Below are 22,894 nucleotides of genomic sequence, written 5' to 3'. Positions count from 1 at the left end.
AAAATATAATTTAAATTTTAAATATCATATTAATTAAGTGTTTTTAATTATTAAAATATAGATTATATTATTTTTTTAAAATTATTAATTATTATGATATATTTTTTAATATTATTATCTTTGTAATTCTTTTGTGGCTCAGTTCAAGCACACAGCCACAGTTCAAGCACACAACTTATAAAGCGGCTCTAATTTAGTCTATATCCACAAAACCATCTTCTTGTCCTTCACGATCTCAACTGGGGAATAAAGAGAAATGCTATTTCGAACGAAATTCCAGTCCGAAATTCGTGGCCGGCATCCACATCATTCAATCTTTCTCTCTCCTGTTTTAAAGAGTTAAAGGGAAACAAACGAGAACTAGGTTTTTCCATCTTTCCCAAATCATCGTCTTCCACTCCGAAACACCCCTTCCTCGCCGTCTCGCCTGACGCCACCGACATGTCGCCGACGTCGTCACCTCGCCGCCGCGCTTGACACCACCGACATGTCGCCGACGTCGTCACCACACCGCCGCGAAGCCTTTCCTCGCTGACTCACCTGACGCCACCGGCACCGTCGATTCTTGTTACTCTCTTCTTTGAACAAGGGAGAGCTCCGGCAGATGGACGTGGCCATGGTGGCAGAGGAGACCATCGTGTCTACAGGATCGATCCCGGTTCAGAAAAAAAAATTTCAGGATCAAGATATAAACGAACACAAAAACAAATATATATATTTATGTATGCATATATACCCGCTAACACTGCGAAATTTAGAGCTTCGCGGCAGTGGCGATGTAGGCAACGTCGGCAACTGTGTGCGAAGGGGGTTCACGGTGGGGACGTTGGGGGATGGTGTGCCGGTGGCGTTAAACAAGAAGGCGACGGAGGGCTTTGCGGTGGCGACGTCGGTGACGATGCGCCGGTGGCGTCAAGCAAAACGGCAAGGAAGGGGCTTCGTTTTCGAGATGGAGACTGCGAGGAAGACGACAATTTGGGAAAAGTAAAAGCAATTTTCCTTTTCTCTTAAAACAAGAGAGAAAGTTGGATGACGTGGATGCCACATAGGCATCCACGTCATTCGGCCCAGAATTTCGGACTGCTATTTCGGAGGAAATAGCATTTCTCGGGGAATAAATTAATGGATAGGATAGAAAGCAAAAGATATGACTGGTTGAACCCAACTCAACTCTTTCAAGTCCTGGAAACCTCTTGTCCATCACCTGCACGGCTTTATCAGACTTCCCTAGATACAAACACACTTTTAAATTAGTTTGTATTGCAGTCATTGTGAACAAGTCCTCAAGGAGCAATGTGCTTCCACTTGTCAATTAATGCGTGGTATACTTTGATGTAGTGAGAAACCACTGCGATATGCGGTGATTCTTTGATGTAGATGATTTGAATGAGATCCATTGAAATACGGTATAGTTTTATTATTGCAAGTTTGAAAACCTTGTTGCATTTTATTATTGCAAGTTTGAAATCCTTGTTGCGCATTATTAGGTGGAGAATATATTTTTGAGTGATATATATTTGGTGGATCCAATAAAGACACACCACCAATTCTACCTCTCTTCTTTGATGGAGTCTTAATTTTGGTCCTGGGCTTGCTTAAAATTAAATTATGATTTATTGTAGAATGGTAAATGACAGATTCAGGGTCGAATCCCTAGGTTAAAAGTATTGTTACAGTATTATGCATATATTATAAAATACGATTGATGGAGTAATGCTATATGAGGCGAAACCATCACACGAACCAACCACACGATTGATGTGGCTGGTGACGTGTCAAATTTTTTTTTAAAAGAGGAGAAACAATAAAAGAGGGCATCTCTCTCTCTCGGGATTCTCTCCTAGTCACTCCTTAGGGCAACGTTCCCTCCCCGAGAGATCGGCCGCCGCTTCTCTCTCTCTCTCTCTCTCTCTCTCTCTCGTGGTTCTCTCCCAGAAGAAATTAGGGCAGACGTTCTCTCCCCGAGAGATCAGCCGCCGCTTCTCTCTTTCTCTCTCGGTTCTCTCCCAGAAGAAATTAGGGCAGACGTTTCCTCCCCGAGAGATCGGCCGCCGCTTCTCTCTCTCCTCTCTCTCGGTTCTCTCCCAGAAGAAATTAGGGGCGGGACGTTCCTCCCCGCGATCGCCCGCCGCTTCTCTCTCCCTCTCTCTCGGTTCTCTCCCAGAAGAAATTAGGGCGCTGCTCCTCCCTCGCGATCGGCCGCCTGCCCTCCCCGCGACCGACCACAGCTTCCCTCCCCCACGATAGGCCGCCGTCTCTCTCTCGTTTGGCTTCGAAGAGAAACTAGGGCACAGATCGGCCCTAGTTTGTGTCTCTCTCGTGTGGGACTCTCTCGTTTTTTCTCCCTCTCTCGTGTGGCTTTGTGCTCCCGGCCGCCGCTTCCCTCCCCCGCTCCCGGCTGCCGCCCCTGTCTCGTTTGGCTTTGAAGAGAAACTAGGGCACAGATCAGCCCTAGTTTGTGTCTCTCTTGTGTGGAACTCTCTCTCTCTCTCTTTCGTGTGGCTGGTTCTCTGAATTTCTTGGCACAAAAGCCCGGCTCACCTTGAAATCAGGTACAAAGGCAATGATGCCCTAAAAGTTTCTATCCTGCCCTCGTCTCTCTACAACGATTGCATAGTGGCTTGGATGGCCTAGTAGGCAACCGCCACTCTTATTGTTGTAGAGGGAGGGGGAAGGATGGGAGAACATGATTACTGTTGAATCTGAGCCTCTGTTTTAATTCTGTTGGTTGATATTTTATCTATATTCAGCATGAATTATTTTGTTGCATCATGTATTCAGTGCACCACAGTACATGCTTGTCTCTTGACACTCTTTTATAGGACCGCAGTTTCACTTTTGTAAAAAACAATTATGATTTATTCATCTTATAAAAAAACATACACACCATCAATTTTCCACTAATTTAGTTGTAGGATAATTAACCATGTCGAAGTAGCTTAGAACATGTTGAATTGCATACTTTATTATGAGGTTATTACCAATAAGCTTTCAATGAAATCATAAATTTGGTCAAAGCCCAAAAATTAAAAGTAGTTATAGAAAAAGTAATTCATCCTTCCGTGAAAATCAAACCTGGAGATTGAGAAACAATTGTGCACTTCCGTAACACAACACTTCCGTAACACATGTAGTGTTTCAATGCAATAAGGTAAAATAAAAACGAACAGGTCAAACATGCCAAAGACAAATTTATACGTACTTTATCCCTATCATATCCTTATTACACTTTTCATCCTAATAACCAAGGATGTCTGGCTTGCCAATCAAAGCACTGTTTTTGGTCAAAGAAAGAGGAGAATTTTAGCAAGCTCAACACATTAAAAATACAAGATTATAAACCACAAATAGGGATGAGCACGGAGCGGAGTGAAGAAAGAGAGCATTCCTCACTACCTTATCCCGGGTAGAGGTTTCTCGTCTCCGCCCCGGTTGGGGAATCGGCGAGCAGGAAGTCCTCATGCTCTGCCCCATGGGGAATTAGATCCCAACCGATCCCTGCCCGGCCTTCCAATATAATTTTTTTTAAAAAAAATCCAATAATCTAAGGTTATTCATGAATTTAGATACCAATTATAAGACCAATCCTTGTTAATAATAAAGAAGATATTATATTATATATTTTTTTATTTTAACACAATTTCTTAAAAAACATCCGATAATCTAAAGCATAAATCCATAAAATTAATTAGATATCAATTGAGATTATTCCCAATCATTAGCAAATATGATATGATATTATATATTTTTTTATTTCAACTCATATATTATATTATATTATCTTATATTATATATATATATATATATATATATAAAGGATTTTGTGGTCGGGACTCCATGGGGTGGCCAGATCACTCCCCAGCCCTGCCCCGCTACAGTGACCCGAGAATTTTATTCTCCCATTCTCGTCCCCACCACATGCCCATCCCTGACCACAAACAAAAGAAACAGTAACCAACAAAATACCAACACATACCATAAAAACAAATTCCAATACTAATCACTCTTAAAGCATGACAAGACAAACCATTAAAAATAGAGCACCCAAATCACTCTAACTAATCCAACACTCTCCACAACAACCAAATTCTATAAACCCTCCCAGAACAAAACACCAAAGATTTTACATCTAAATTAGAACCATCTATATGTTAGGAAAAAAGAGAATCTGCATAGGAAATCAAGAGAGCAATACAACAATGCAAATAAATAAGATTTATAAGGCAATGTATGTGCCTACGTCCTCTGGAGTGGAGCGATCATATTTTCTCTTATCCGTTGGTCTCACAAGACAAAAAACCAAGGTTGTATGAATTTGCCAGGTAACTGAGAAAATTGATTAGGGTATTTAAGGGCTATCACCTCTCTAATTCACCTGAAAACCTCCTCCAAAGTATAAGACCTTTGCTGAAAGAGAACATAATTTCTTGATTTCCACAACATATACACACAAGAAGAGATTGTAGTCCACATCCTTGCAAGTAATGTCTTACCTTTAGCTTTCCTCAGGAACCAGCTTATTTCTCTTGTTCAGGTAAACAATTTCCTATACACATTCACAGCTCTTAAGATCTTAGACTAGACACTTAAAAGAAAGTACAATTGAAAAGTAAATGAACAATGCTCTCCCTAGCTTCATTGCAAAAAACACAATTAGCAGAATTATTGGTTTTCCATGAAAATAATCTGTCCCTTATAAATAATATGTTATGTAAAGCTAACCAAAAAAATTAAAAAAATGCCTTGGAACATTGCTAGAAGACCACACTAGCTTAGCCCAATAATTAACCCTTTGTTTTGGCTGCAACAAACTTCTCCAAGTACTACCCACATTGAACTCCCCTTTAGTGTCTGGCATCCACAAAAAGCAATCCCTTACATTCTCATTAACAGCAAAATTTTATTCAATAAACTCCCATACCCTTAGCAAACCAGGATTTCATAGAGCTGGAAAAGACCACCAGCCATCTTTCCAAAAATCACAAACACAAGCTTGTTTATACATAACAGAACCTCTCGACTTAATTGAAGGAAACAAATCCTCAAGAGAATGACCATTACACCATGGATTATACTAGAAGAAAACCTTTTCCCATTAGCATGCCCTTAATCAGACAAACATTTAACCACCTTCCTTAACTTGAGTAAATTCCTCCAACTCCAACTATAGTCATGAGATTTGGTAATACTCTAGAAACGCATCTTTTCTTAATTTGTTCTTGATAACTCAAATAGCCTAAAGAGTTTGTGTTTGCCACACAAGATCCTAGATATGTTTAGTGAGTGCTGCCTGCTTCCACAAGTGCAATGGTTTTACATCCAAGCCACCACTCAGCTTATTTTTACATATAGCAGGCCAACTAATTAATCCTTCCTTATTGCAATTATTAATTAGATCCATGCCATAAGAAAGATATGCAAATCTTCTCCACTTCATGCACCACTGCCATAGGAAGCATGAACATTGAACTCCAGTAGACATGCATGCTTGTTACAACAGAATTAATCAATTGGAGCCTCCCAGCATAAGATAAATCTTTAGTAGTCCAACAAAGTGTTGGGATCTTATCACTCTAACAAGGGAATTATCATGCGAAAAATACATGCCAAAATGCAGCGGATAACAAAACTTTTAATAGCAAGTAAACATGATAAAACCTTAGCGCATGCTAGAACTAAGATTAAATTCTAAATAAAAAAATAATTAAAAGTTATACCTTTCTTTTGATGACGATTTTCAACGCACCCTTGTTTCTCCGAAATCGAAGGGACTGCAAATCGCGACTCCTCTCTACTATCACGTACACACGAACGCCTCTGTGAATCAAGTAGGTATGCTAGTACCTCAAGAAACAACACTTATTTCTTGGTTCGAATAGCAAGCACCAGAGATTCAAGAGAAAAGGGGCTGTAGGCGCGGCAGCGTCGGGTTCCAACGGTGGGATTCGACGGCGGCAGCCAAAGGGAGAAGAGTGGGTTGCGGCTACAGTTTCTTAAGACACAATCTCTCAATCACTCTATTTTTTTTCTCACTGTTCATATTAGAATTAGACCATCTATTTATATTGGAAACCCAAAACCCTAATTTACGAAAAAACCCTTCACTTCTAATCAAATTAGGAATCTCTTCTTTACTTCATTAATTAAACCATTTTAATTAACCAAATCTATTAGATTAGATCAACACATAATAAGACCCAATCCGAATAATCTATTCGCTCCACCTAATTTAGGTTTTTCACCAAAACCCTAAATAGGTGGTCCAATAAGTAACAAATACTGAACCTTGATCCCGACATTCTTAGTTTATGATCCTGTAGGTCCATTTAACATTCGTAATGAGCTTAAACAATTTTAATGCTCATAAATCATAATTATTCTCTAGCAAGATAATACGATTACCCAATATTAAATGAAGGTCAATTTCGAGAATTAGCGGAACCTATCGCAACCTCATACAATCCTTTGCCACTGAGTATCTTAATTAGCATAAGGCATGGAGCGAGTCACCCTTATTTTAATGCTAATTAATTTCTTGTTCTCTTAGTGAACTGACTAGGTCAAGTAAATGATAACTCTTATCATTTCCCTTGGGCGTGGTCATGCACTACTCAAATGGCCGGTGATATTCACTCTCTCTACAGAGAGGGATAATCTCTTCACTTCACTCATGTCTTTCAACATGAACCGTGACATGCCCAAACATACCAGTACTTGCCACTCAGTTACGAATGACGTTAGGCGTAAGTTAAAGCACGTAAGGATTTATCCGAGATCCATAGTGATTTTAGGTCGAAGGATTCGAGTACAAGAATTGCTTGAGAAAAACACTTATGACTTTACAATCATGTAGTGTTCTCAAGAGCTGATCGATCCAGGTACACTGTTCCCTAACATGTATCTATGTCCTTTGATTGATATCCCATATCTTATGACCTATAAAATAAGGTCATCTCACGAAAGACATACTAATCTTAATTTATTTTCATTCCCATGAAAATAATCAACTAAGGACATTTAGAATATTGTTCTAGTTTATGCTTCAAGGTTTTATTATCCAAATCACGCATTTGATAACTTGAGCAGAACCAATATTCAAAGATATTTTATCTTGTTAACTATACACAGAAATAATAATAGATAAAACGATGCCTCATAATAATTATCTAAATAATAAGAGTTCATACAATGTATTGGGGCTAGGACTTACACTAACACTGAATACCTTCACAGTAATTTTAGCAATTAGTCCTTGAAAATGCTCATTTTTTAATCTAGTGGAAATAAGAGGTAACCCCAAGTACGTTACTGACACTCTTTAAATTTCAGAATGGGCACAATATGTTTTCAGAATGGGCACAATATGTTCTCTAGCATTAGAGTCAAAAAATAAAAAATAATAATAAAAAAAAATAATGATGAGGCTTTTTGGTAGATTAGGCTGCAAACCTAGAAATGCCCTGAAAATGCTGAATGACAAACTGAATAATCTCAATTGAAGCAACATAACAATTAGAAAAGATAAGTAAATCAAGAGCAAAACATAGAAGGCTTAATCTCATCTCACAACAACCCTTATGGAACATAAAACCATTTTTAGTGCCTATATTAATAAGGACTAAGAGAGGATTATAAATGATTAATATACATGCCTTTATATCAAGGCTTACAACATTGACATTTTAACCTAGAAAAACATAGCTGCTAAACACATCAGTATTACAAAGACCAAGATAACCGAACAACTGACTCATAACTTAATCATATGACCAAGTGTTATTTCTTCCACTCGGGCTGCCACACAAGCAATTACATCGCTGACACATAAGCTGCTATAATCAAACCTTAACAAGCACAAGAGGAGGAATGCTCTGTTCATTCCAGAAGAAATCAACAGGATCAACTTTACCCTTGGCAAGAGCCAACCTTAAGAAGTTATTCTTGAAGTACTTGTGACCCCACACCTCAGCCATGGAATAGCTTGTTTTTCTCCCTTCATTCCTCCCTAAATCTAAATCTCTATAGTTCAAATATGCACCCCTGGGATTCTTTGAGACGTAAGGAGTCATTTGATTATATAAATTTCTAACCCAGTCCAAGTTTTTCTCAGCCTCCTCTGCCCATGCCACAAGATAAAGGATGCTGAATAGACTCCCCTTCCTATGAGGAAATGGTATCTGGAACTCTGGAATCTCAGCCATCTTCCCACCATATGGTTCAAAATAAATGGCTGCTCTGTCAACTTGCAGTAAACTATCCCACAAGAGATTCAATGCAGCTCTTGGTAGAAGATTCACTGCATAGTCAGACTTAGCTTTGAAATTAGCCTTTTGTTGGAGGCTCCTATCGATAAGGATTGCAATAGGGGAATCAATAGGATAAAGGGCAAAGGACAAGACTGACTGAATCCAACTCATCTCATTCAAGTCATTCGCTTTCACTCCCAACTCAGGAAACCTAATGTTCATCACCTCCAGAGCCTCATTGGACTTCCCTAAATACAGCCCATTGAAGAAAACTTCTGCTCCTTTGGTACCGTTCATTAGAGTTTGCATCAGAGTCTCAATGAACAAGTCCTCTGGGAGATTGTAAGCGACATGCTGCCACTTGTCAATGATATCTATTGCACCATCCTGTAATGATTTGGCTACATTGAACAAGGTAACAGTTTGAGGGACTGGAACTAACCTCAACTTCCATGAAAGAACAACACAAAAGCTCACAGCTCCACCACCTCTAACTGCCCAGAAGAGATTCTCTCCCATGGAATCTTTGTCCAATATCCGGCCATACACGTCCACAAGTCTTACATCCAAGACATTGTCAGCTGCGAGTCCGTACTTCCTGACAAGAGTTCCAACGCCGCCGACACTTATCTGCCCGCCGACGCCAACAGTGGGGGAGGTGCCCGCCGGGAATCCAAGTGTTGTGGTTTGTTTGGCAATTTGATAGTATAGGTCGCCGATGGTTGCACCGGCCTCAACCAACGCAGTGCGATGCTCTACATCAACAGTCACTGATCGCAAGATGTTGAGGTCTAGAATGATGAAAGGTTGGTTGTCCAGAGATTGGTAAGAGAGGCCTTCCAAGTCATGGCCACCACTCCGAACTCTAAGGGAAAGAGAATAGGTTTTAGAACAGAGGACAGATGCTTGGACATGGGATTCATGAGATGGTGTGAAGATGAGTAGGGGTTTTGATGTTTGTGGGGTGGTGAACCTGGCGTTTGAAATTGAGGACAGGAGGAGCGTGGAGTAGGAGGTGGTGTTTGGGAAGAAGAGTAGTTGGGAGATGTTTTTAGTTGAGGTTTTGCTTTGGAGACATTGGAGGAATTGTTCAGTGGAGAATGAATGGCAAGTTGTTGCCAAGGAAATGGAGATGAGGTATAAGAGAAGGAGAGGAGTTGCAGAGCCTGAAGCCATTGGTGCAAGTAATGAGAAGTTTTGCTTGTTATTTATAGGCTTAGCTATATATATATATATATATATTTAGGGTTAGGTGACAAGGGCTTCATTTAAAGAATTGTCAAAGAAATACGGATGCGCCTCAAATTATAGAGAGGTAAAACTATTATTTCTCTAATAGAGGACTCACACCAGAACCAATAAATAATAATGATGAACAATATTATACTCAAATGTATAGTGCAAAGACAGTTGAAAACAATATTACTTCGGAAAGAATTCAAACATTTGCTCTTCTCCATGTATTTTTGTGTGATACCATTGTATTATGCAATGGTTGACATAACCTTAGCTAATTGCTTGCCTTAATGAAATTAATTTTCTGATTTTGTAAATTGGTTAAATTAGTCAGAGTCAAACATAAGCATTAATTAAATAGAAGAACTTGCATGTACGATAGCATCTCCCGAAAACTTAGAAAACTGTATAATTAATACTTGGATTTTTATATCCATATATGAACAAAGATGTTTTATTTTGCACTTTCGGTTTACTAATTTGTTAGTTCATTTGTCCATGCTCAAATGAACTTTTATTGCATTTTTGACTTTTTGTATCGTTTTGTTTTATTCAATGGAGTTATTTATTCATTTTTGTCAACTAAAAAAAAAGTCTTTGATATATTCTGAATATATGTTGAGGATAAATTTTAAGTAATTTTAAATTAGTTTCAATAAATAAAATTCAAAATTTATTCAACTTAAATAAAGTTAAAAAAAAAAAACTAGTGTGAGATAATCAATTAAGTATTTGAGATCCACACCAGGTTTTGCCAAACTAGCTAGTGTTAAGAAGGAATGGTCTCACTTGATAAATAGTTTTGCATACGAAATAACTCATTTTTACAAAAATAAAAATGCATTACCTATGAATTTAACATATGTAAAAAAACCATTTGATATCACTAAAATAAAAAAAAACCTAAATATTTATGGAGCCTTACCAATGTTAATCTGATCTAGTGAAAGCATAAGAAACAAATTTAATACATGTCAAAAGAAACAACAACTATATAACATGAATTTTCCATTTTGATTAGTGGTTATGTAAATACTTGAAATTTATTTAAGTAGAAGCCATTCGTCCCTTTAGAAACATTCTTTAAAGAATATCCATTCTCATCCATTCTTTTCTTAATATTGACATGATTCGTCAAGCACAAACATTAAAAGCATGCAAACTATAAATAAACAAAGACAATAACACCCATATAAAAATATTAACAACAAAAAACAAAATAAATTACTTGCATTAAACATTTACACAAAAACTAATAAATTTTAAAATTTACATTCCATTCACTACTTGTATGTGTATTCTCTCCAAACTTGTACCATGGACCAAGCCATCCAATGATGGTGTCGAATTTCCACTAGCAAGCTTAGTAGGGTGGCCGCAATCAAGGGTAGTGCCTCCAATAGCACAAGGAGTAGAAATAAATGATGATGACCCACCAAATGGATGACCAATAGGTGACGATAGTGTATGGGGTAATACAACAAGTGTAGAAGTAATTAACATCTACTGGAGTACGTCGTGTGGTAGAAGGTAAACTGTCGTTATGGTCATCATGCGTGGAGTGAGTGTCATGATCTGCATGTGAACTGCTACACATTGACTAATCGAGTGAACCTTTATAATGAGAACCTCCTCTGTGGCCCATCCCTCTCATCTTGCCTAAACCATTATCATTATACAAATATAACTCAAGTACAAATCAATGATATTATTATTATTATTATTATTATTATTATTATTATTATTATTATTATTATTATTACTACTACTTGAATATTAATTGTTACTCATAGAACTTTCACGGATAGAATTACCTTAATTCATTCACTATCATTTTCAACATCATCAAATTCATCATTTTCATCCCCTTCATCATTACTTTCTGGTTCAAGTAGAGGCTCCTCTTCACTCATTACTTCTTCATCATCTATTTCAATGAATGCCCATCTTTGATCATTTATAGATTGTTCTACATTAAAAACATTGATTTATAATGAAGGGCTTTCCATTTCATCTTGCTGAAAAGGTGCTTCAATACATGATACCAATGTTGTCCCAGAAACTTGTTTAGGAAGCTCTACGGTAGATCTAGCCTTTACTTAAAAGATTGCCCACCAGTCAACTTTGTCACGCTTTAAGCTAGGATACATTAATTGTATAATTTAAATGTGTTGCCTATAGAAACAAAGGGTTTATATTTATTGAAGAGAACCGTTTATGGTTGGCACCCACAAGTTTATCTTGATTATAACATTTAGTCCCTAAATTTGGTGTTGGATCAAACCAGTTACATTTAAATAAGATGGTTTGCTTGATTGGTAATCTTGGGTATTCCATGCAATTAATTGGCCATAGTAGTCATTTTCATATGTAGTATAATTTGTAACCATTATGCATACACCACTATTCATTATTGTGCTATTTGATCTGTAACTTCTTGTTATAAATTTATAGTCATTCACTACGCATCCACTATAAGACTTACAGCTTCTTAGCAGTCCTTTTAACAAATCCTTCAAGAACTTATTGGAAATATTTTTTGAGGGAGCATGTGTAAATTTGTAGAACGACATTGTGAATTTACATTCCAATTTCTTATCGATGTATCTATCATCAATTTGCGAATATAATGAGACAACTCATCGACATAGATACTTCACATACTAAAACAACAACAAAAAAGAAACAAATTAGTTTAAAGTCAAAAGCAATCTAAGAAGTCTCTTAATTTTAAAATAAATTGTCATACTCTATGAATGTTTGCATTTTTGGATAAGTTAATAAGATGTATATTTGTGCCATCGAATACTCTTCTTCTATAAGATACTTGATTTTTTATTTTCTTAATGTTCTACTAGGATGTGTGAAAATTGTTAAATTCCCTGGATATTCTACTATATCTTCTTTAACGTCAACATTGCGTGGCATCTTATGATGGCTTGTCTTCACATGTGGCTTGAAATAATGTGCGCAAAATAATGATGCTTCCTCAACTAAGTAGGTATTGCATATGGATCCTTCTGCTTTAGCTTCATTTATCACATTCTTCTTTAATTTTCTGAGATGCCTAGTCTTACCTTTCAAATAAATATATCCACCGATATTGAACTTGACCCACAATCCAAACTTTATAAGCCAAGCGCACCAAAAGATGTTCCATCGAAGCAAAAAAAGTTTGGGGAAAATATACACTCAAGATTACAAAGGATTAAAGAAATTTCTTAGTTAAGCCTTAGCATATCATCTTCTCGGATTACAATCGAAGTGAGCTCAATGCAGAAATTATTCAGTTATGTTAGTGGCTGCCAAACACTTGTTGGAAGCAGTTCCATGAATGCTATTGGAAGTAATCTTTGCATAAAAACATGACATTTAAAGCTTTTCATAACAAAAAGCTTCAGTTTTCACATGTTAATACATCTGCTCATGTTTGACGCATATCCATCTGCGAATCTAAGTTTTTCATACAAAGTTTTTAACTGTTTATCCAAAGTGTAACATGCTTTGGGATATTTCTCCATAGTATATCATTTCTTTTGAACTCTAGCAGATGAAAAAATTCTTTCAAATATTCTCTTGATTTAGTATTATCTTTTGTCTTTAATAGGGACGCAAGTGTACGTGCTGATGATGTAATAAATTAAACTGCTAAAAGCACGGTATCAGTCCACAGGGAAGATTGAGACTACTAGTAATAACCCTAGTTCCGAAAGTTAACCTAACCAAAAGTAGTGATGTGTGTGAATAAAAGAACAAGAAAACAGGAAAAATAAATACAAAACAAGGAGTAGAGTAATCAGGAGGAGAAAAAATGTTTGGGCATAGCGTCCCTCTAGGGTTTTGTTAATTGTGCAGGACAGAGTTTATCTAAGCATGCAATTCTATTTGAACTATGAGATTTCCTAAATTATACTAAACCCCTCTTTCAAGGATGAGAAGTAACTAAATCGGTACAGTAACGATACAGTCACCACACAATCGCATTACGCTCTGTGAGATCTCAATGTGAGTTAACATGAATTTTTTAATTAGGTAATTTTTCTTGTAAAGAGATTACCTCTAATCTAAATACAAAATAGAGATGCGATTTCTCTTAAAATCTTTTCTGCATTGCAAAGAGCACAAAAATACTCATTAACTCACTCGGGAGGATTGAGAGAGAAGAATTCTCCTAAGTACCCTATTACTACACTTACTCACAATCCCCTCTAATCGCGGTATGTCTATACTAAGTTGGTATTTCTACTCGTCACAAAGCACATCAAGTATGATAACTAAGGCTTTCACCATGATAGAAATTAATCAATACAAACACACAATTAGATTCAAATAACATAGATTGCAATTAAGAAATAAATCAATCCAAAAAATCTACAACCAATGTTAAAAGAGATGAAATTCTAGAGTTCAACTATGCCCAAACATCTACAAAATTAGCATTCAAACCACAAGACATGAAGAGAATAAACATAAGTATGAAAACCCCCTTCTCAATTGTACCAAAGGTTGATTGCTTGAAAACTCCCAAAAACTTTCCGCAAACGCCGCCAAGGTGAGCTTGATAGCTATGATCTTCTTCTCCTTGGTGATGGAATTGAATCCCCTTCAAAAATTGCCTCTGAACCCTTGGAGATTCACCTCCTTTCTTCACTAGCCTCACTAGCCTCCAAGAAAAGAATCAAAGATTTCCCTAAAAATCCTCATCTTATCTATTTATACTGTGCCACTTACGAGTTACTTACGGGCGTAAAACTTTGGCCTTAAGAAGCTAGAGATGATGGGTCACTTCCCTTATGGGAACACTTACGTACGGCTATAAGTCCTATCCGTAAGGTCTTTTGTCTTGTGTTACGGTTCAGCTTACGACTATAAGCACTGGACCGTAAGATTCTTTGTGTTGCCCTTGCAACCGCCCTTACAGGCGTAAGCTCTACTTATAAACTCCTCTGGATGATCCTTACGAGCCTCCTTATGGGAGCAAGTTCTGCTTGTAAGGCCCTTTGATTTAGCTTTATACTTCTCCTTATGGGCATAAGCATGCTCGCAATTTTCTCTGGAAGAGGCTTATAGCTGTAAGTAAAGCCGTAAGCTACCGATAAGCCATCCTATTTGACTTGTCCTTATCTAATTGATGCTGAGAGAGTTCCATCTTCTTCATTTAGCGTCTAGAATGCTTCTTTTGGCTCTCTCTCATCTTTAAGTGATGTCTGAAGCCTGAGAATATAAAACATACTATATTTAGCATTGAATTCCACAATATACTTCTAATACATGCCTAATGAGTGTATAAAATGATATAAAATAATAGGACATTGTACACTCATCAGTCTTCCCTTCCATATTCATCATAGTATTAAATATGGTCTCAAACACATTTTTCTCAATATGCATAACATCAAAGTTATAACAAATTAGATTTGCTTGCCAATGAGGTAAATCCCAAAAAAAAAAAATGCTCCATTTTCTCCAACCAGTAGTCTTAGCAATCCAATTGTTGGTCTCATAGGCACCAAAATTAATGACTCTTTTTACCTTTAAATCCTCAATTTCTTTTAGTGTTTCAACACTAGTTTAGGTAGCAAGAGCCATCTTTATTAATATTCTATTTTTTCCAAAAGCAATTTTGTTCCTTCTAAACAGATGATTAGGAGATAAGAACTTGCGGTGGTTATCAAACCAAGATTGCTTCCCCCTTATTGTTAAAATAGTGCATATTAATCTTCCTTATAGTATGGACAAGCAGTCCTGCCTGCAATGTTCTTTCTAGACAACACTTAAAATGCTACAAAAATACTTATGGTCCACATAAGTGCAACATGCATTTGAGAATTATCTCAACACATCTGCAATATGTTTCAACTCTAATCTCCCACAATTATCTCAATTCTGCAATAAGAGGTTGCAAATACATATTCAACATGTCGTTCATATTTTTTGGGGTTAGAACTATTATCGTTAGGAACATATACTCTTCTTTCATTCACATTAAAGGAGGCAAATTATAAGGAGTGAGTATTATTGGTTAAGAGGAATATTATTGACCTGACTACCCAAAAAGTTGGAATCCATTAGTTCACAACCCCGGTCTCACACTCTGACTTTCTATTGCAAATGAAGGATGGGTATTTTGAAATGCTTCTAAGTAGGGAAATTAGAACAATGGTGCATGACCAATTCTTCAGGTTCATGCTTCTCATGCCATCTTATTTTTTTTTATTGTTGCATTCGATGCATATAATCTTTGTAACCTTTTCTTCAAAGGAAAGTAATGCATCTTCTTGTATGGAATGTTATTTTGTATTAAAATGATCTACCTTGTCATTACTTGTACCTAGGATACTCACAAACTTTACAACTCATTAGCTTACTGTCTTTTTCCCTAGTATATCATGCATCCATTAAGACTACAATGAATTTTCTCAACTGATAGACCCAAGCCTTGAACTAACTGCTTTGTATTGTAAAAATTTCTTGGTATTACATTATTGGTTGGTAACATTTCTTTCAAAAACTGATAAAAGTCATTGAAGCACCTCTCAAACAAATGATGTTTGGCTTTCAAATTTAACATTCTTGCAATAGTTGATAGTTGTGAAATGATTTTCATGGCTCGACCATACATCTTGGTTAGCAGCTTTTAACATGTCAAACAATTTCTGAGCACTGCATTTGGAGGCTTTCCATATAAGTAGATGAGAAATCAAGCCCCTCTAGCATCTATGACCATGCGTTTATGCAAATTGTATGATGATGGTCCACCACTTGGGACTTGTTTAGAGGTAACATCTTGTTCACCATGAGCATTGATATATGGCTCATTAGATTTTCCATAGAGAATTCATTGATAATAGTACCTTACGAATCCATACTTCACTCGATGATACCTAATCATATTTTTATCAAGAAAAGCTTGAATTTTGACATTTGCGATGATTAAAAGGACACTTGATTTTGATTTCATCCATACATTCTGGATGCCTTCTTGAAAACTCGATAAATTTATTAATACCTAGCAAAAAAACAAGGTTCAGAAGACTATTTTTAAGCCTAATGTACATCCAACTCCTTTCTGAATTTATTTTAATAACCATTGTGTTATAAAAGGATGAAATTAGTAAAGATTATTTATTCGGTCTCTAACAACTAATATATTGTATTTAAAGGGAGAACCGCATGAATAACGAATCATTGCTCGCATTCAACATTACAATGTCTAGTGATGGGTGTAGGCACTGGAATGGTTAAGTGTTGCATATCCAGTGGCATGGAATACGTACATGTGAACCTATTATTTGTAGAAATATAATTTTCCTTTTTAAATTCATATGAAGAAAAATATGGTTGCAACTTACCTTTGCAAAGTGTTGAACTTAACTATATGCCAAATTACAAATATTCCTAATATGGATATCTAAGCACGCCCAATGGTAGCAAAGAGAGTTTAACAGATCGAAAGGCTGCAACACAAGGCAAAAGAATGAGATAAATATTTTTATGATTAAAATCATAAAAGTAGCATGAAAGATTGATAAAATTAATCATTGTTTTATTTCTTTATTAGCTAGCTAGAAAGTAATTAAACAAGCTTCTTCTCCTTGTCATTATCCAACTAATGCAAAGAAGAGTAGTTCAATTGCCAAAGAGAAAGTAAGAGATGGCCTATCTTTCCTGAATGAAAAGAAACTATACTTTCAAATGAAAGATATATATTTAAAACAAACAAGAAATACCTGCATGTTTTGAAATGACTTACTTGTCCAGAAAATATGCAAAAAAGTGCCCATCGAACCAGTGCTATGATGTTTCTATACACAAGGAGCCCTATTTATAAGTGATATCAACAAAACAATGGGACTTTTACCAGCTTTTGCATGTGCTCATTGTGTTGTCTAATAAGACTTTTGGAGTCACTCCATATGCTCCTGGGTCCCAATATTGGTCCTAGATTGAGTTGCAAGCATTCAAAAGGACATGTGATCAGTTGTTTCCTATGTGTTGTGGAACCAAATCAAATTAGGCATTGATTTATTAGCTCTTCTACTTTGTTAACTGCATAAAGTTGTCTTTAGTTGAAAGAAACAAAAAAGATTGTTTCATTTTGTTCATATATCTCAGGATTAGTTATCGACAAAGATTGGTATTTGTCTTCAAACCTGAAATGCTTTGTTGATCAATATTCTAGTGAGAATTTATTGCAAAAGTTTTCTAAGTTGGTTTTTTGCTTCATCAGCAAAACATGTAGGACATGCAGCAGTGCATTAGAATGTACAAGAAAAATAAAATAAAACATGTGGGACATGTAATAATATCCTACTTCATTAAGGAGATGTTCATTTCAGGGGAAATGGTCTGAAGTGGGCGATGTACCACTTCCCTATAGTGGGGAAAAGTAATTTCACTTTTACTACATCTAGTATTGATTTTTTAGAAAATGAAAATGGGGTTGTAGAGGTCAGCTGCTAGGTGGACTTCTTTTTTTAGTTAAAAATAGATTTTGGAAGTGAAAAGGGGGGATGCAATTTCACTTATAGTATTCATTTGTTAGAAAATGAAAATGGGGTTGGAGAGGTCAGCTGCTAGGTGGACTTCTTTTTTGTGTCAAAAATAGGGTTTGGAAGTGAGAAGGGGGGGTGGACTTCTTTGTAGTCAAAAAATAGGGTTTGCAGTGAGAAGGGGTGGTAGGTACAAAATTATTGAAGAGAATTTAGTTTAGTTTAAAACTAAGTTCAGTCTAAAATGTGGGAAGTGTTACTTTCCTGCTTATGTTTGAATATGTATATATCATTACTTAAAATTTGACTGAAATTTTCTGTTTTTACAATGCACAATTCTTATTGAACAAGGTTTTTTTTCTCCTTCGTAAAGTTTAGTTCTTTTTATACCCAAAAAATTCCTATAATTCTCCTCTTGACTGCCACGATAATATATATATATATATATATATATATATATATATATATATATATATATATATATATATACTATATTTGTATATCCGAAAACCTCACTACATCAAATTAATTAACAAATAAATACACTTGCAATGCACTTTAGTTTAGAATAATTATATTCTTATATTATGTATGAATTGCAAAGTATAAAATTATGTTACTTATATAATTGGTCCATAACTTTATAACGTTTCAAGACTTGAATATCTATTGGGTAAATTTTTTAATAGGTCACTAAGTTTTGGCTCATTTTCACTTTGATGGGTGAACTTGATTTATGCTCAGATCTGATGAATTCCAGCTTTAATTTGATTTGTTAGGTAGTAAATTATGGGATTTAGCCTGAAATGTAAAATGCTCTTTTTCAATGACATGAATCCCTAATATGCTTTAATAATGTCATGCGTGAGTGAGTAATTCGGATTTTTAGACAACCACGTAATCGGGTTGGCGGTTAAATCGAGCGAGTTATTCGATGAAATCAAATTAAAGTTTAGTGACTAAATTAATATAAATTGAAGTTTGGTGATTAAAATCAAAATGAGCCAAAGTTTAATGATCTAGTAAAAAATTTACCCAATATCTATTTCAAAAACACAGTGGAGAGCTAGCCTTTCTCTAATAAATTCTAAAATGGATTAAAAATAAAAATAAAAAGACAATTTTAAGGGTACAGAAATCTTTATTTTTTCAATAAAAGAGGGTCCACCTTTTTCGAACGTTGGAAGAGCTTTCCTTATTTGTGGCAAAGAAGCATGGCCAAACCTCTAGAAACCATTTATGAGAGACTTTTGCTAGAATTTGGAGGCATGCTGCATGTCATTGCCCACCAATAATTGAACAAAGTTGGCGGCCTAGAAGTCATCCATAAATATATTAATTAAATAAAAAGGATCTGCCTCAAATATTATTTCAATCAATCTGGACATAAATCTAGGAGAATGAGAACCCATTCATTAATTATTTAGTTGGCTCAATTGTATATATGCATGAAACCCATGGGCTATGGACAACGAGTTTGCAGCTTTTTAATGAAAGGAATGTCATGAGAAACTTTTGGAATGACTTTCACACCACATTAGACTAAGTTATTATTCATAAGTGTTAGGTTAACTGCTTTACAAATTGCATGACATCATATCAAGGGCTTCATATAATAGTAGTCCATTCTTTAATTAGTAACTCATCATGTATCCACTAATTATTTTAAGTTCTACAAATTGTATTATATGAACAAATAATTAATCCTATAATAAATATATCAACCACCGGAATAATGTAAGTCTCAAATTACCTAAAATAGGTGGAGATCTCCAGACTATTGTACTATCTCCACATCACAATCTTGCAATCTCCCATGTTCCATTTTAAACAAATAATAAGACCCCAATCCTCTCCATCAAATAATGAGACAAGAGCTTACTTTTAAAATTGCATGACATCAAAACTTTGACTTTGTCTTTTTGTGAATGTATATATTTGTGCCTATTTCCTTAAAATGAGACAAGAGCTTACTTTTAATTGTGTTCAAAGTGGGAACAAAAGTTTTTTCATCTTGCACATGGTTGACATTTCCTCTTGTTTGAAGTTTATCTAGTTCCCAAATGGCAATAAGTCACATGCTTGAAAAAGGTGAGCACTGTGTGCCTTAGCTTTGTTGAGGTTCTATCTACATTGTTAGCAATTGTCATGAAAAAATAACAAAATGGGCAGCAAGTCAAATGCTTGGAAAACGTGAGAATTAATTAATTGTGCAGCTTAGGTTGTTTGGGTTAGAAATTGTAATTGAAGAAAATAACAAATCAAAAGAACAATAAACACATACATTGTACATAATGAAAGGGATGGTGTTGATGATGATATTGAGAAGTAGTGATGTAGAGAAACCAAAACCCTTTGAATATTCTTAACTATTGTGGCGAGGATGGATCCATTTGTAATTTTATTTCTATAAAAATTCTATTATATATATTTTATCTAAAATAGTCCATATATTTATCAAAAGGTAATGTATTTTGATTTTTGGAAAATTTATTATAATTTGATGATTTAAGTTAGTTTAATTTATTTATTTTAATTTTATAATATATTAATTTTTAAGAAAATAATAATTCCATTTATATATGTAAGTCATTTAAAATTTTCAAACAATTTTATTATAAAAATATATATTTATAAATCATAAATATATACTTAATATATTTTATATACAATTATTATTATTTAAATATTTAAGTTCTTTAATGAATTTTCTAAATAATTTTAATACTTTATAAAAAAATAAGAAATAAGTTTAAAAATATAAGGTTTTGGTTTTAAAATCCGTATATTTCTACTAAATTTTAGTTATACAAATTTTATTTCTTTAAAATTCATTCTATCCAATCCAAAAGGAGTTAATATTTATATATTTTATTTTTTTAATAAATAATGAGAAATTATTATTTCATGAATACAATTAAAAAAAATTATAACTACTTAAATTGATTCCAAACAATAACAATAATAATAATAATATATTAATAATCGTAATTATATATATATATATTCGTAATTATATATATATTATATATATATATATATACATAATTAAAATATTAATCATTAATTCATATGAAAACGTTACTTTTTATTTTTATTTTTAAATTCTAATTGTGATGATTTAAAATGAATTATGAAATATTAAAATTATTATTAATAACTTGATGTTGAGTGATAATAAATAATATGACTAGTTAAAACATAATTCTCAAATATTTTTATTTTAAACCTTTATATATAGATTTTTTATTGAACTTATCAATATACAATTATCAAACATTATGATATTAATATAAAAATAAATAAACTTAAAATTGTACTTACTATCTAACATCCTTAAATAAAAAAAAAGACATTGTGTGTATCCTGATCGCCGGTAGCTTTTTTTTCTCTCTCGATCAATTATCTCCAAGTTTTATTGTTTTATTTTTATTATATATTTATCCTTTTCCCGCTCTGTTTTATATCTAATTTATAAACTTTTGTGTGATTACTTTGTTGTGCAAAAGTATTTATATTTGTTGGAAATATTTGTTCTCATTATGAAAATTACTGCGATTGTTATATACTTGTGATTAATCGTTATGAAATTTCTAATTTTCATTAGATTATTTGTTAATAATTGTTGTATTTAATAATTAACTTATATACTGATTCTTGTTTTTAAAGTTACTAATTGCGTGATTTTGTTAATTTGAGTGCTTTAACTAGTTGAGTTAATCGCTTTCATGTAGATATGTGATAGTGGTAGTTTCATACATAAAACCAAAATAAATGGATATATATATTTATATAAAATATTGATTATTATAATCTTTAAATTTGAATTATTAATAGAATGGTATAATATTATTAAAATTTAAAATCGCGACTCCTTAATTTTGGTTCTCGTCAGCTCATCGGGTCCTAATGCATTAGCATTCTATTATGCTACAAACGCGGATTTTCAAACTGAGTTTGCCCGCCTACTATTTGGTTATCTGGTATATATAAAATACAGTACACGCCACGGTCAAAAGCACGCAAGTACGGTGAGTATATCAAGTTCAATACACGACGCATCATCTTAACTTATAAGCTCGGGATTCGATCTCGACTCCACTTTGAAAAACGAAAAGTCTATATATAATCTACCAATAAACCAAGAAATGGTAGCTACAAACTGTAAAACCTTGCGTGCATTATATTAGGTGAAAATAATTTTCTAAAGTGATATATTTCTGTGGATCCAACAAAAGTACTAATCGAATTCTACTCCTCTCTTTCTTCGATTGAGTTTCAGTCTTGATCCTATACTTGCTATAATAAATTGTGGTTGGTTTTTATTAAAAACTATCATTTTTCCATTAATTTATTTGTGGTTGATAATTAACCCTCCAAACAGGCATGTCGAGGTAGTTTTAGAAACATGTTGGACTGTGCAGTACTTATAAAGGGATCATTAAAAATAAATTTTAAATGAAATCATAGAATTAGGCCAAACCCAAAATCAAAACCTCATAGAAGAAAAAGTTAGTCCATCCTCCATGAAAATGAAATCTGGAGATTAATTAGACAGTAGCAGCACTTCCGTGTAATACAAGTACTGTTTGTTTGGAGCAATAAGATTAAATACAGGTCAGATCAAGCAAAGACAAATAATTTTAATTTTTATACCAATTTAGATAAATAAAATCTGAAGACACTTTCAATCTCAGTGCCTATCACAATAAAATATAAATAAAGCTACGGTGATATAATATAAATAAAATATTTATTTATTTATTTTTATAAAGGTGATAAACACGCCTTATAAAAAGTTATTAAGGGATATACAAATATAATGGACACCAAGGTATCATGAACGATCACGTGCGTAAGAATAAAGAATTGATGGTTACTACCAAAATATCATATATGCGATAAAAATCCTATAGTGTA

At 34.3% G+C, this 22,894-nt stretch overlaps 1 protein-coding gene across 1 annotated transcript; it reads right to left on the bottom strand.

Annotated features, from left to right (window-relative positions):
• Positions 1-7,643: 7,643 nt before the first annotated feature.
• On the bottom strand, positions 7,644-9,422 carry LOC120251451 (berberine bridge enzyme-like 18). Its single transcript, XM_039259969.1, has one exon. The coding sequence runs from the start codon at positions 9,420-9,422 to the stop codon at positions 7,839-7,841; it is 1,584 nt and encodes a 527-aa protein (XP_039115903.1). The 3' UTR covers positions 7,644-7,838.
• Positions 9,423-22,894: the final 13,472 nt, after the last annotated feature.

The sequence above is a fragment of the Dioscorea cayenensis genome, chromosome 20, assembly GCF_009730915.1.
Source record: "Dioscorea cayenensis subsp. rotundata cultivar TDr96_F1 chromosome 20, TDr96_F1_v2_PseudoChromosome.rev07_lg8_w22 25.fasta, whole genome shotgun sequence".
NCBI classification, from domain to species: domain Eukaryota; kingdom Viridiplantae; phylum Streptophyta; class Magnoliopsida; order Dioscoreales; family Dioscoreaceae; genus Dioscorea; species Dioscorea cayenensis.
The sequence above is the reverse complement of the archived record's forward strand: the minus strand, read 5'-3'. Positions and strand labels throughout refer to the sequence as shown.